This window comes from Epinephelus fuscoguttatus, linkage group LG18 (genome assembly GCF_011397635.1).
Source record: "Epinephelus fuscoguttatus linkage group LG18, E.fuscoguttatus.final_Chr_v1".
NCBI lineage: Eukaryota > Metazoa > Chordata > Actinopteri > Perciformes > Serranidae > Epinephelus > Epinephelus fuscoguttatus.
The window spans coordinates 25,261,631-25,277,844 of NC_064769.1; the positions used below are offsets into that span (position 1 = coordinate 25,261,631).

Below are 16,214 nucleotides of genomic sequence, written 5' to 3' on the forward strand. Positions count from 1 at the left end.
TTTCTTCGGTGGTGGCAGTTGGTGGTCTGTAGACCTTGGCTCATCTTCAACACTCTCCCTGCCACACTTGAATTCTTGTACCCAGTGTTTGACTGTGGCATATGAGGGGGCATTGTGTATTGAGCTTATCTTGGTGGGATTCAGATGGTGACATTCCTTTGAGATGAAGATATTTCATCAGAGCACGGTACTCCAAATGGTTAGGTTTAGAAAAAAAACACAATGATTTGAGTGGAAATAACTACATTTGTTACTTAACTTTACTTAAGCAAGTTCATCAGTATGTGACATAGTGAAGTGACACGTATGGCGCTTTTCTAGTCTTCTGACCACTCAAAGTGCTTTTACACTACATGTCACATTCACCCATTCACACACACAGTCACACACTCGTGGCTGAGGCTACCATACAAGGTGCCACCTGTGACTTACTAACCATTCACACACTCTAATATACCAATGGAACAGCCATTGGGAGCAATTTGGGGTTCAGTTTCTTGTCTAAAGATACTACAACATGTGGACCAGAAGAGTAGGGGATCGAGCCACAGCCACCACTGGAGTTAGTTGAAAACCCAGTGGGGATCATACAAATGCAAAAGGGTGCCATGTGGGTAGGAATCAGATGCCGATGGCCATTGACCAAGCTGCTGTATTTGACACTGTGGGAATGAGAATGGGCTGATGGGGTTATTAGCCAGAGCAGTAACTTCCTTAACCCCCTAAAGTAGGTGAAATTGTTTCTTCACTTTGATTTTTGTACACTTTAAACAAACAAGATTCAGACGTTCTGGTGGGAGTGATTTGTTACCTTTGGACAGAGCCAGGCTAGATGTTTCACCCTGTTTCTGGTCTTTATGCCAAGCTAAACTAAGGTAACCTTCAGCCACAAATTTAACAGACAGTGTCATCGTTTTTTTTCATGTAACACTCAGCAAGATAGTGAGTACGATTATTTATCACAATACTAAACGACTGCATAACAAAGTCATTATCTTATTGAGTTTTATTGAGTTTTATCTGGCACATTAAGAAACATTTATGGTTCTTGAAGTCTCATCTCAGAACTTTCACAGGTTGTTCCAGATGTAGAGATTCTCGGTTATGCTATAATACAGTATTTCAGCTCCAAAAAAGTTCTGCTTTTTCTCTGCACTTAACTGTCCTTGCATACCCAGCAAAAATCAATTATAAGCCAACTGTACTTTCAGGATGATTTCCCATCATTACAGTATCAGACGCTACTTGCACAGATATTCATTACTGCATGAAGTGATTTAGTGATGGTATATCATTTTCTCTCATAACCATCACATTTACAAAACCACTGGGGAACAATAGCAGTCATTCTGGATGATAGCGTTGCCATTAGACAGAAAATAAATCACAAAATGATTGCTCTTTTTATCCAAAAAATCTGAAGCATCTGCCAGTCTTCTTGCACGATAGTAAGGTTAGACAGAGGAGGCTTTACTGTATATTTCAGGCTTGTGAGAGCGACACTGAGAGCATGTGATTTGACCCATGACCTGCTGAGTCATCAGGAGATCCCTGTGGTTAATAAGCGTGTAATTTTCAAAGTGCTAACTGAGGTGAATCTCTTGACCCTGGCTCAACAGAAAGTCCTGAGACACTCACCTCCACAGAAGACAATGGAGGGGTAAAGTGGTCAAATGGGGCAATAAACATGGTTCCTACTTTGTGAAGTTACTTTGTTTTACCACTTTCTTGCTTTATTTAACTGTTTTTATTGTCTTGTGATGCACTTTGTAACATCTATTTTGAAAAGTGCTATATAATTACATTTATCTATATTATTTTTTATCAGGGAGAAATGGATTAACAGAATTTGTTGGTGTGATATGCAAAAATCAGAAAATGTGCACCCACAATTTCTTTGGACTCGTTCTTGTAGAGGCAATTTTTGTATCAAGGCCGCCCTCTTGTGTTCAATAAGGTGAACAGCAGAAAAAAATCTCAGCAACTATTTATTTCCCAGCATTCTTTTATTCATTCAAAAATGTTTAAAAATAGATTTTCACAGAGGCACTGATATAAATATACATCTCACAAATCAGCGCCAGTGCTTCATCGTACAAATGATATTCAAGGAAAACACAAACACAAGATTAACACAATCATGAGATCATTCAAAAATCAAAAGATCAAGCGGTTTTTGATAATTAGATATTCACGTTCGGGAAATAAAAACACTCAAAAAGGCAAAAATAAAGTCACTTTTTCAGCAGATCTGCAGCTCTAACTAAAATCCATAAGTTGTTCTATACATTATATTGCAATAAATAAAAATGACAAACAATACTGGCTTTGTGGTGTAACAGCAAAGATGATATTGGTCTGAGTTTGATAATTTTTTTTGTTCTGGTTTATGTTTGATTCAAGACCCAAAACAGATTTTAACAGATAGTGCTTTTACAGTACAAATACTTGAGGATAATAAGGCAAATGAAGTACAAACATAATTGGAATCATGTAAAAATAAAATACTAAACATTAAAATATCTCCCAAAGTGTGCCGTGGAATAAACATTGTACACTGGCCTTGTTCAAACAATCGATAGTAACGACGACACCCAGCCTTTGTGATAGTTTATGATAAAACGGCTGCAGTGGTGACGTCTGATAATCACTAATAGCAACCTGCCTTAACAGCCAATCAGTGAGAGCTTACTGTAAGTGCTACCGCTCACTGGACTGTCAGCATAAATGCCTTTTTGTTCTCTTCATCGTCTGTCTGAAGTTGCAGTTCAAGGGTCATTTCATCCAAATTACAATAAACATTTTTAGATAGTCTTGGTTTTACTGGCTCAGATTTATGCACAACTTTCTGACAATAACATACAATAGTCCCTAAAAACCTACTCGAATAGTTTTTTAAATGTCACTTATTAATCGTGTGAGCTCTGAAAATGAAATTTCATTCACCTCCATTGTATCAAAGAGGTGGCATGAATCTCAGAGCACATAAAATCAAAACCATGTTCATACCAGTGAAAGTCAAGTGCGTGTCTACTGGCCAGAATTGTATTCCACTTTCTCAAATTTAAGGAAATATCCTCTTAATGTCACTGTTTACACTTGTTTTCTACAAGTGAGAGCCACATTGCTGACCCCAAGACATCATGCTATGATCATCATCGTAGCATGATGTCGAGTGGAGATGGAGATAATGGATTTAGCCACAGTTAATTAGTCAGGAAATTTAAATCACTTGCCTCTTGAGGACACATCCTGTTTAGTGACATGATTAAATCCAATGCTCTAATAATGACAATTAAAGCAAACGGGGGTGATTGTACAACATTTTGTTTAACTCTGTTGCTCTGGAATTTAGGCTGATATGACATCTTGTCCTAACATACTGGCTTTGGCAACTGTAACGAGTTATTAAGGGAATACTTCACCCACAAAATGATCATTTGTATATCAATTAATCACCCAATGTTACATTGAATTTGTGAAGAAAATTTTGTTTTTCTCACACGCCTTCATGATGAATGCAAAATCCAAAAACACAGGAAATTCTTGCTGAATTGAAGTCATAGGGAGCCACATTTAAAAACAGCAAAACCAAATGAAAGTATCTGTTTACAACCTCTCACAGAGCTTATGCTGTATGATCCGAGTTGCATTTATCCACTTGCATGCTCAGTAGGGCTGTCACTTTTTCAAAAAAAATCAAGGTCGAACAAATGAAAAATGACCCGTAATTCGTACGAATAAATTCGAGTCGTGATTGTCCGTTCAGGACGGCTTTGCTCGCTATTGTCCTCCATTTTCGTAGCAAAACAACACAATAACATTAGCTTCGTTTAGTGATAGGCAAGTAGGGCATGCAATAGGTCAACATGATAGTGAATTCTTAGAGCGCCCTCTGTTGGATCACAAGGCAAACTACATCAAATTGTCTGATGCACCTGTAGAGACTGCAACCGACATTTCAAACAGGTAATTACAGCTCTAACTTTTCACCTCATGTCCAAACGAATGTCTGAAAGTTGAATAAAAAGTGACAGCCCTAATGCTTGGTACTTCCCAAACACACGTACTTTAACTAAAACCTTATTTTTAAAACACTTCCACATACGAGTAGCGCACCAGGAAAAGCACGCATTTGAACTTAAAACAAGTTAAAACGCACACTCTTGCTAAGGCTAGTCACTCACCCGCCAGTCTGTTAATGCAGTGTTTTTAATAAGTGATAAATAAGTGTTTAATAAGGGTTGTACGTGTTTTAATGCTAAGATTTAAAGCGAAAAAGCTTGTGTCTGGGAAGTACTAAGCATACACCTAGATAAATGAGACTTGGATTATACTGCATGAGTTGTGTGAGACTTTGTAAAGGGATGTTCTGATATGGTTTTGCTGTTGTTATACATGGACCCCCATTACTTTAATTCATCAAGCATTTTCTCTGATTTTTTGGGTTGTTCGTTCATCGTAAAGGCATGCGAGAAAAACAACAATTTCCTTCATGAATTCAATGTAACACAGGGTGTGTAACTGATACACCAATTGCCATTTTGTGAGTGAAGTATTCCTTTAAATATTCTATTTTCAAAACTGCCACCTTATGTGTTCCAAAGGCAAAACAGTACACACCAAAAACAACAACAAACCACAAATCAAGCAGTGCTAAGAAAAGAAATCACTACAACCTCAATATGGTTCCCACATTTTTTCTTAGATATTGCATATTGATCGTTGATTGGCCTTTAATTATTTGTTCAAATGCTCAAGTGTGGAGACGTCATTCCTCCCAGAGACATAGTTCACAGTGTCCATATGTGGAATTTCCAATCATGTCTTTGTTCTGCGTTTTCCACCTTTGATCAATACATTTCATACAATCTAATCTTGTAGGAACTCATAGAACAAAATCAGATGCAAAAAAAGGCATTGTTCACACATGCTAAAATATTTGATTCAAAAGAATCTGTCTGGATATTTTTTCAATGCTTCTGTACACAAATATTACAATCAATCATGAGATGACATGATCACTGATTAAAAACACCAAGCTTAGTCTGTTTCTACAAATTAGTTCCTGTTTCATGCATCATTCTTAATGGTTATGGTGGTTAAGAGAGAAGATTTACAGTAGCACTTAGCTTATATCTACTGTTGGAGACAGCAGACTTTTAACATGAGCCAAACAGTAACCAGCAGCTCAGTTAAAGATGCTAGCTACTGTGAGTTTTACACCTAATAGTCAGGAGTGTCTGGTAGTTAGTGGTTTAAAAACCTTTAGGCAGCACCTTCTAACCAGCAGCTAACTGGTAAGAAGTCTTTAAATATTAACATAGTGAGTTAATGATTGCCTTTCTGTAACATTATGTGATCAGTTTAACTTAGCTGCTGCTGCTGGTCCGGGTCGGGCAGGACTGGCTGTGCCTGAAGCGCATGATGTGTACAGCTGTCTGATGCCACCAGTAAAACATCACCACCACCAGTATGTGCCACAGCTGGTGGCTGGCGCCAAGGTAGTTCATCTGGCCTGGAAGTGGAGGGGGAAATGCTTAAAATCCTATTTACGTATTGCTTTTGTTAATTGTCATACTTTATTCACAATGTACAAGAATGAAAATATATTTGAGGAGGAAATTTAATACGACAGGAATGAGACCTAAACATGTCAGTCTATCCTCGTCCTCCTATACACACAGCTCACTGTCACACTGTGATGCTTTACTGGGACCCCTGAATGGAAAAGAGCCACCATTAACATTATGAGTAACACCTAGGATTTTCCCACCATGACAAGTCAAAATATCGGCATTAAAAATGGGCCATCAGCACTGTGCAATCACTTGTTAAGTGGCAATTAAGGAAATCATTAACAGTTCTTTGATTTTCCAGACCAGCTGACCTCACTCACTACTGCGGAAAGAGTGTAACAAATACTTCTGATGCAATATAGCGTGTGTTTTATCATTTCTAGTCTACTTGCACTACAGGGTATCACAAAATTGTATTTTTATCAGTATAAATCAAATGTAAATTGTATCGTACAACATTTTCCCGCTATAATAGTAACACTGCCTCCTTAAAATCTACTGCAGTGTAAATAATCTGTCAAATATATTTGACTTAAATGAAAATCACAGTATGAATCTGTCTTACAATGCATCTCTGAACATGTCCACTACCTTACCTTAAAATTTATTAACACACTGATCTTCTCAGTTTGTCAAAATTACAGGATTACAAAATGATTTGAGGTAGTTGTGACAACGCGGTTGCTTTATTTTGATGCTTATGGTAATGTAAGTGTTGCTTTCATACAATAATACATGGTGAAATATTTTTACTATTTACTTCTGAGGACAGATCCGTGAGGTTTTAGAGACGATGTAGTTTTGTTCCAGACAAGAAGGGTCTGAGCCACAGCTAAGCTCATGACAGAAACATAGCCCAGCCCCGATTTTCTGCTCGACAACAGTTTTTGGAACTACCCAACAGAACGCTGAGATCCAATTAGCAATAAGCAAATTGGCGCACACAAATCGGCACTCAAGCACTATGTGTTAACAGCTTAAAGAGACAAGCTGAAAGGCTCGTTGATGCATTGCAGACACTCCCCTGATGTCTAGCATGTTAGATACGAGGACCTGTTGGGGAAATTGTAGGCGAGCTACAGGCAGTGAGAGCACAAGACACAAGCTGTGGACAGAGAGAGCTGCGGCGCTTTTCATGCTGTGTGTGTTTGAGAGGAAGAGAAAGTTATAAAGAGAGAAGGAAAAGAGAAGGTGGAAGGTGGACTATTGCATGCAACATTTTTGTGAGTTACCAGCCTAATAACTTATAGCAGAATGCTGCTTTGTCACTTTTGGACATAGTAAGCACCCCCCTCCCCCACCCAGGTTTTGGTTCGAACTGTGCATCACAAGACATACTCATCAGGGACTCCTTTCAGTGAAACATCTTGATGTGTGTGTGTGTGTGTGTGTGTGTGTGTGTGTGTGTGTGTGTCATGTAATGTGAAAAACACAACGTCTTTCTTTAAGACCCCCAAATACAAGAAAGAAATTTGGTAGTGTGAAATGTATAGCAATATGACGTCTTGTTGTGTAGTGTGAACTTTGCTTTATTAACAGACATGCAGTCACCTCATTTACTTTTTAAAAAACTTTTTCCAGATATCTCAGTCGGTTTGACACTAACGCATCCTACTCCAGGCTCGTACACACAGAGAGACAGAGGAGAAAGACTCACCAGGGAAATAGCGTTCTGGTATCTTGGTGACGTAGAACAAAAAGGCAGATCCAGCAATCAGGTACATCACTATCACACGAGGCAGGAACAGCTGCACATACCATAAAAACAAAGTCTGTTAGGCTGAACATTAAACAGTCAGGAGGAGAAAGTGCTGAGATTCATGAGTGAAACTTGTTACATGATCACCTGAGGAACACTTAGTGCACATGCATAAGCTCTCACTTAGCTTGTTCTCTAATATAACTGTGTCTCCTGACCTTCACAACATCAGTGGTGTATCCTCCGTTGAGCCAGACCCAGTGGCATGCAGGCACCACGCTGATGCCAGCTACACAGCAGAAGATCGCCATTCGTATCCGTCGCCACTCGTTGCTGAGGTAATGAGGGTGGACTTGAGCACAGAAGACGGCCAGGATTAGGGACAGCACTGTCAGCAGGTAGACCTGTCGCCAAAACTGCACGACAGAAGAGTAAAGATTAAGTAGCCTAATCAAGAGCTTGAACATCTGTTTCTTTATCAATGTAACATCTTGAGAAAAAGAACAATTATCGAACAGTTTAAGTTTACGCATTTTTATCTGCATCACTGTGATACAAATCGCCATCTTGAGTGCACTTACAGCGTTACAGTAGAAAGCATAGAAGATCCCAGGTACGTAACAGCCCAGGATGCCAACAGAGATGCCTGCATAGTCCAGCGACAGCCAGCGACGGCAAGTCTTCTCTGATCGGTGGCATGAAAACAGGTGGTACCCCACAGAGCACAACATGCACACCTAAGAAGAAAACACACTGTACCGTTACAGAGATATTGCAAAGGAACATCCAACACAAATTTATTTTGTGTCAGAGTTTTTCATGGAAATAAATCTTTATGTGTTACCTTTTAGGATTTTAAGGTCATTCTACTAACAAGATCAATTTATATGGACAAAGAAATGTGTTTAAGGAGGAGGATGGGCAGGTAACACATACTACTCTATACACTTACTGTAAGTTGGAATCCACTGGCTTGTAATTCATGACATTAACAAGTTTCCAATCCCATCATCAGCTGCTACACAACCTACATCACAAACCATACACAGCTAACACAGACACAACTGAAACTGTCTCTACAATGAACCACTGTAGCTCTTTATAATATGATACACTTTGCTCCACCTATATAACAGTTACACCTACACACAGCTTACACACCTGGGTAGGTTGAGGTGAACTGATTGCACCTGTGTCAGGAAACGTGAACCTACATGAATCAGTTTGTTAGGCCATACATACTTTATTTATGTACAGTGCAGATACTCTGCTAATGAACATGTTCATTGTAAACTTATAGTTCAGTTCCAATAAACACAAGAAGTTTGTGCTCTAGAGAAAGGATCAGCACTAAGTGAATAAAAATACAGACACCTACACCTGTGGACCAGGCACATTCTTCTTGTGTGGATGCTGGAAAGACAAGCAAAGTAAGTTTTACCTGGAAGCAGAACAGTCCTATAGCGTAGATGACGTAGTCCTCTCTGTTCGCTCCGGAGGCTGGTAGTACTGTGGAGAGGTCGTTGACCGCCAGAGAGAAGAAGAGCAGGAAACCCAGAAGGTGGCTCCAGATGTTCACAGTCTCATTGGACAGCATAAAAATACTACAACAGAAAATAGGAAACAAAGATGCACATGTCAGCAAGGACAGTCTGTACTCACACTAACATGCACCAGTGTAATGCTCATACTTTATAAGTTGCAAGATGTTTACATGCAGCGACTCCATCTTAAATTCTAAAGCCGGCTGCACAAAACACCTTAAGTTAAGATTTTCTAGTAAGGTAAGGTTTCCTCAAAATAAAATCCCTTAAGTCTTCTTTTTAAGGTTTCCTTTAAATGTTCACTTAAGTATTTATGGTTTTATCCTTGACTTTGTCTTATACTTAAGGAATCCCTAGACCGTTGCATGAAAGACCTACCAAAGCAAGGTAAAAATAAAAACTTAAGGTACCTCTGATTCTATCTTAACTGCAACATGACTGAGTTTATGGTGATAAATGGGGGAGAAAAAAAAAAAAAAAACACCCGAGAAAACTGTTCTGTGACCAGGAAAACCCGATGAATACGCTTTTGATTTTACACTTTAGATCTGACTGACTTAATTTTCGTTGCAATTTCTTCCTGTAATTGTTTTGTTTTCTGTTACTTGGGGATCAAATTGACTTTGTAGTTTTTGCTTTCTCTGTTTGTATTCCTCCAGGACTATAATCTTTTTCTCCTCTGACGATTAAGGTTTTCTTGTCTTCTTTTCTTCAGCCATTTTTTCACTTACTATAAGCCAACTTTGTGAGACAATAACAGGCATCACAAGCGTGAGTCCAGGCCAACAAACTTTTTTACTTAACTAAAGAAAACTTTTAAGGGATTCTGTTCAACTGTGTAAGTCCCTCAGCTAGTCACCCACACTCTCATCTCCTCCTCTTTAGACTACTGTAACTCTCTGTACATCAGTATTAGTCAGACCTCTCTCTATCCTGCCTCCAAGTGGCTCCTCACAGGTACATGGACGAGAGACCATATCACACCTGTTTTAGCCTCTCTCCATTGGTTGCCTGTAAAGTTCAGAATTGACTTTAAGTTTCTCCTGTTAGTGTATAAAGCCCTTAATGGTCTGGCCCTATCCTACATCGCAGACCTCCTAACCCCCTCTTCTACCCCCTGGTCCCTCAGGTCAGCTGCCCTAGGGCTCCTGGCTGTCCCACGCTCCAGACTTAAACTCAGGGGTGATGGTGCCTTAGCTGTGTTGCCCCCTCCATTGACTCTTTAAGTCCAGGTTCAAAACTTACTTTTATTCATTAGCGTTTTGAGTCCTCCTGATGTGGCTTTCGCTGATGTGTGACGTATGTACCTGACAGTCATGTTGCCTCTCATGCATGTGTTATAAGCATCCTATCCTGCTTCAGTTAAGGTGACTTGTGTTTAAATGTGCTTTAAGAGAGAAATTAAGCCTTAAGTGTCATACTTAAGGAAAAAACTTAAGGAAGGTGTTTTGTGCAACTGGTCCCTGATCATTTCTGTATGACTCCCACCTCCTCAGGCAGAGTTTGGAGGGCAGGTGGGCCCTGTAGCCATCTGTGATGTAGGGGTTTTCTTTGAGAAACAGGGGGATTTGTTCGTAGGTGTACAGTCTTATCCTCTGAGGTATCAGCACCGGCCAGTGCTGGTAGCTGCCCAGCTCTATGTAATGGGCAGTCTTCAGCAGCTTCTGAGGCATCTTCAGCAGCATCTTGTGCTCGGCAGCTCCTCTGGTGCAAGGCAAGCTGGGGAGGGTAAGGCTGGGGAGAGAGGCACCTTCATGGAGGTCATTTTAAAATTAGCGTACAATGGTGAAACTGTTTTTGCAAGTGACATGATTGAGATTCAACGGCAGATAGCACTGCTAACATCTAGCGCTAATGACACAAATGCCTGTGTCAGTTAATCCCATTCAAAAACGTGTGTTTACATGTTAGCTAGCTAAAGCTAACGGTCATATTTACCACCTATTTGCTTACCACACACGCAACAGCATTTATCTAGTATTTCACTCTGAAACAAATATGTTTAAAAAGCAAAACAAAGATACTAACGTTTTTTTTTAATTCAGTGTCAGACCGCTTTGTTACTGCCAAGCTATGTTAGCTAGCAGGCTAAATTCCAGCTAGCTAACGTTCATGCTAACGTTGCTAGCTAGCCTGCTAACCTGCTTCACTGATTGAAAACAGGGTTACAGAGCTCACCATTAGTCGCAGTCCGACCGCCAGTATCCTTGTTCGCGCAACTCAGCCATATTTGGATGGCTATTAAGCTAGTGTTGCGATTAAAATATTACATTTTGGTAACAATAAACACACATCCTCAGCTTCTGGATAACACCAGCAAACCTGTCCTACTTTTTCTGATAGTAAACGGTGCGTTACCGCCGCCATGTGGTGAGTGTGGAGGATTGTACCTGGAGCCATTCATTCAATCTGAAAATAAAGTAATCTCAAGAGCTTTACTGCAAAATATCTCCTAAATCCTATATTAAATTAATGTCTCAAAGGGTTAGAATTAGGTCTCTCCTCTCTATTAAAGCATTAACTGTCCTGCAGTGTGTTTTATTGCAGTGGTTTGAGGCAGTTCCCAGTAGATATCTCCACCAAAGCTGAAATAAAAAATCACGCCCTTGATGTTGGCAGCAGTTTAATTACACTGCAGATTGTCTGCTGACAGTAAGAACGTTTCTCATTTCATACACCAGACTTGTGGCTACGCCCGAAAAGAAATTTAATTTGTTTTGTCTCTGATGAAGAGATTGACCAGTCGTAAACTTAACCAGCAGTGGCATGAAGAAATACTATCTCTGCTTTTGTTTTTCAGCTGAGGTCAAAGGAAAGCCTGGTTGCCATGTCTGGACTGCACTGCTGATGTCTCCTTTCTGCCATCACTCCATTTAGTCTGGAAGAAACGAGACTAGCCCTCCTTCTGGCATACAGGTATCCAACTTTTCCCGTTTTAAATTCAGGTCTTAACATCCCATATCATCTCATTTCCACTTTGAATAGCTTTAAAGGAATGGATCACCCCCAAATCAAAACAACATATTTTTCCTCTTACCATATTTATTAATCTAGATTGTTTTGATGTGAGTTGCAGAGTGTTGGAGATATTGGCCGCAGAGATGTCTTCCTTCTCTCCAGTGTAATCGGACTAGACGGCACTCAGCCTGTGGTGCTCAAAGCGCCAAAAATAAATGAAGTTGAATTACTCAACAGCAGTTTCTCTTTCCAGAAATCATGACCCGGTTACTCAGGATAATCCACAGACTGTGTTGTGAGCAGTTTCGTGTAGGAACTATTTTCTCTCTACCAAACCACACCCCACCTTGTGGTCTAGTTCAGGAGTGATGGTGGAATAGAGCGTGACATGGATCGCCTGTTATGTGTGGCATCTGCAGTGATGCAGGCGCTGTGCTTGTCCGTCGTGGTGAAGAGGGAGCTGAGCCAGAAGGTGTGACTTTTGAGTTATTGGTCCATCTATCTCCCTACCCTCATCTATGGTCATGAGTGCTGGGTAGTGACCGAAAGAATGCGATCATGGATGCAAGGAGTTTCCTCTGTTGGGTGGCTGGGCTCAGCCTTAGAGATAGGGTAAGGAGCTCAGACATCTGGAGGGAGTTCGGAGTAGAGCTGCTGCTCCTTCACGTGGAAAGGGGTCAGTTGAGGTGGTTCGGGCATCTGATCAGGATGCCTCCTGGGCGCCTCCCGCTGGAGGTGTTCTGGGCACGTCCCACTGGTAGGAGGCCCCGGGGCAGATCCAGAACACGCTGGAGGGATTACATATCTCATCTGGCCTGGGAACACCTTGGGATACCCCAGGAGGAGCTGGGAAGTGTTGCTGGGGAGAGGGACGTCTAGGGTGCTTTGCTCGGCCTGCTGCCCCTGCGACCTGGCCTCGGATAAGCAGATGAATATGGATGGCAAACCACACCCGCCAACCAAACCACTGCGCAGAGGGAAGAGTGCATCTGCTGTTAGCTTTACATTGTGCATTGTCACAAGCATTAGCCTCTCGTCCATTAGCAGATGCACACCTCCCTCTGCACAGTGATTCGGTTGGTGTGTGTGGTTCAATAGAAAGAAAATAGTTCCTACATGAAGCTGCTCACGACAAGGTCTGTGGATTAATTGGATCATGATTTCTGGAAAGAAACATTGCTGCTCTTCTTTTTGGCACTTCAGGTACCACAAGCCGGGTGCCATCTGGATCCATTACATTCAAAACAAGGCAGACATCTCTTACAGCCAATATCTAAAACACTCTGCAATTTACACCAAAAATATCTAGACCGATAAATAGCACTACAGGTAAGAGGAAAATATGTGTTTTTGATTTTACAGTGATCTGTCCCTTTAAATTTGGAAAAAACAATTTTATTTGTAATTGTCTTTTTGCACAGTCTTTGATTATCTGCCTTATGACCATTACTTGGTTGTCTCTTTTTCCTATATATTTTTCCTAAGTCTTTATTTGTTTTAAACTGCACACTTTGTGTTCATTTGAAAGGGCGAGAGATAGAACAATGATTGGAGGAGACATGCAGCAACTCTGCCTTCCAGTCCAACTGCTACACCCAAAAAGTAAGGCACAGATCACATAATCCGAAACAGCCATCCATGAAATATCCAAGGGGGATCCCTGGCTAGCACAGGATTAAACAGAATAGATACAACTTGCTGACACAATGACTTTGGTATGTTATTATTGGAGTTGTTTACTGTCATGACTTCATCTTGCTTCAAAGTTGAAATTAAATGTACTGGGAAGCCACAGGCGGTCATCACATTGAATTGCAGCGAACACAATGAAATATATAATTACAGCATTACACCACACACGAACTCCTGGAATGTGTTGATGATAAACATGTAAAGGTATGAAAGACAATTTTGCTTTCAACATATTCAATGCTTATGCCTGTAAACATAATATAGTGTGCGTTTGAGGACGTGGTCATGTTCCAGTGTTCAAAGGACATGCTTGGAAGAATCAGTAAGCTCAGTCCTTCCTCTTGAGACAAAGGAGTAATTTCCTTTGGGGATTCACATTTTGGATCGGACTCATGCAAAGCAGCAAATCACTCTGACATACCAAGGGCGTTGTGTTAGCATATTCAATTCTGCTTTCCATCTGCAACAGATTTACAGGAACACGATGCACTTGTTTATCATGAACAGAAAAAAAGACATCAGGCAAACAGTACAAAGTTAATTTTGCTCAGTGATTTATGACTCAATGAAAAAATTACTGCAATAAGCCACTGCTGGGTTGTTCATTGACTGACTGTTATTAAATCTTGACACATGGCACCCCCTATAACGACACTTTTAACCTATGAACAAAAGGGGATTCATTGTTTTATAGGAGGGATATGGCTTCCTTTACTTCTGTTTTAAAACATGGGGATATTTATGCCTCACATTCTTTCTTTTGTAGTTATAATTAGTCAGCTGAACCATCAGTCTGTCATTTTTTGTATTGTTATCTCAGTCAGTCGCGATGCCAGCTGCTCTAGCTGCTGAATGTCAAGTCTAGATGGCATCTGCCACACAGGAAGATGAATGAATTTGCCTTCAAAATAAAAGCCCGGTGGTGTGAGATATAGCATATAGGAATAACATTAGATGAGATTTTTTTTTTCATTCTTTTATCATTCATTCGTTTTCCGTAACAGCTTATCCTGTTAGGGGTTGTGGAGGGCTGGAGCCTTTCCCAGCTGACATTGGGCAAGAGGCAGGGTACACCCTGGACAGGTCGCCAGACTATCACAGAGCTGACACACAGAGACAGACAACCACTCACACTCACATTCATAGGAATAACGTTAAATCAAATAAAATCTTTTCATTCTTTATTATGTTGTTTTATTTTGTAAGGGTGTAGGTTTCATCTAAACATGGCGGAGGGTTACACATATGAGACAAAGGATTTGGGGAGCTGCCGTCAGAGAATTTTGATACTCAAATACTTAATTTCCTGCATTCTGATGAAATATAATGCACCAATTTGCGCCTTTTCTGCATCAAGTTATGGCATAAATGTCTTTAATTGTGTCAAAATAAAAGTCCTCCACAATTTCACATATTTAATGGGAGAGACAAACAGGTGTATTGTAAATATGTACCCCAAAATCTACACCTATGTTATTTTGACACCTATGGTATTTTGTAACATAACATGTATTTAATTAAATTACATAATAGGAATACATTTATGTAATTGCTTTACAAACTACAGTTTAAGCTTTTTTTGTATTTACTTTATTCATAGATAGATAGATGGATAAATGGATAGGTAGGTAGATAGGTAGTCTCGCTCACCAGACCTTTCTCAAGAAAAGAAAGGTCTGGCTGGGCCAACTCTCACTTTGAGATTGGAGAAAAAAAAACCCGGCTGCTTGTATTTCTTTCAGCCAATCACAATCATTCTGGGCGGTGCCACAGCAACAGTGCGCTTGCAAAAATATTGCCGGGGGGAAACAAGTTTTGGTGCAACACGCCCACAAAAATATCGCCTACAGGACGGAAACCATGGCAGAAAAATGGCTACATCCCCACAAGATCAAACACCGCAAAAGTTAGTAAAGGACGTGTTGAAAACTACAGCCGGAGGTGGTAGAGCAGGACTTCAGTGGCTGATCTATGCAGCGAACTTCCGCCCACTCAGACAAGTAGATAGGTAGTTTGGTAGGTAGGTAGGTAGTTTGGTTGTTTGATTGGTTGGTTGGTTGATTGGTAGGTAGGTAGGTAGGTAGGTAGGTAGGTAGGTAGATAGGTGGGTAGTTTGGTTGGTTGGTAGGTAGGTAGGTGGGTAGGTAGGTAGGTAGGTAGTTTGGTTGTTTGGTTGGTTGGTAGGTAGGTAGGTAGGTAGGTAGTTTGGTTGGTTGGTTGGTAGGTAGGTGGGTGCAGGCAGGCAGGCAGGCAGGCAGTGCAGTGCAGTGCAGGCAGTCTGGTTGGATTGGTTGGTTGCAGGCAGTAGTGCAGGCAGGCAGGCAGGCAGTTGGTTGATTGGCTGCAGGCAGGCAGGCAGGCAGGCAGGCAGGCAGGCAGTAGAGTTTGGTGGTTGGTTGCAGGCAGGCAGGCAGGGTAGGCAGGTAGGCAGGCAGGGTAGTTGGTTGGTTGGAGGCAGGTGGGCAGGCAGGCAGGCAGGCAGTAGGTGGGTAGGTGAGTGCAGTGTGATTTGGTTGGTTGGTAGGTAGGTAGGTAGGTAGGTAGGTAGGTAGGTAGGTAGGTAGTTTGGTTGGTTGGAAGGTCGGTAGATAGATAGATAGATAGATAGATAGATAGATAGATAGATAGATAGATAAAAGTACATATATAGATATACCTGAAAATGTAGACTATACTGTCCAATTAGAATCTGACATTGTAGCATTATACTTTTCTTTATTGTATCATTATTATTGTCTTTTT

General features: G+C 40.7%; 1 protein-coding gene and 1 long non-coding RNA gene across 2 annotated transcripts; one reads left to right on the forward strand and one right to left on the reverse strand.

The window, feature by feature from the left end:
• Positions 1–1,987: 1,987 nt before the first annotated feature.
• Positions 1,988–10,507, reverse strand: LOC125878591 (progestin and adipoQ receptor family member 3-like). Its single transcript, XM_049559886.1, has 6 exons — positions 10,311–10,507; positions 8,720–8,882; positions 7,860–8,015; positions 7,497–7,694; positions 7,237–7,327; positions 1,988–5,518 (listed from the first exon to the last, which is right to left on the reverse strand). The coding sequence occupies exons 1-6, from the start codon at positions 10,505–10,507 to the stop codon at positions 5,373–5,375; spliced, it is 951 nt and encodes a 316-aa protein (XP_049415843.1). The 3' UTR covers positions 1,988–5,372.
• Positions 10,418–15,571, forward strand: LOC125878600 (uncharacterized). The gene is made up of 3 exons (XR_007447763.1): positions 10,418–10,550; positions 11,623–11,738; positions 13,309–15,571. It is a non-coding gene; the product is annotated as an uncharacterized LOC125878600 (long non-coding RNA).
• Positions 15,572–16,214: the final 643 nt, after the last annotated feature.

Coding starts and splice junctions, on each gene's coding strand:
- LOC125878591 (XM_049559886.1), bottom strand. CDS start 10,507: ATGCTGCTGAAGATGCCTCAGAAGCTGCTGAAGACTGCCCATTACATA. Junction 7,695..7,859: donor ATGCTTTCTACTGTAACGCT/GTAAGTGCACTC, acceptor TCTGTCGTGCAG/TTTTGGCGACAGGTCTACCT. Junction 7,328..7,496: donor ACACCACTGATGTTGTGAAG/GTCAGGAGACAC, acceptor TGGTATGTGCAG/CTGTTCCTGCCTCGTGTGAT.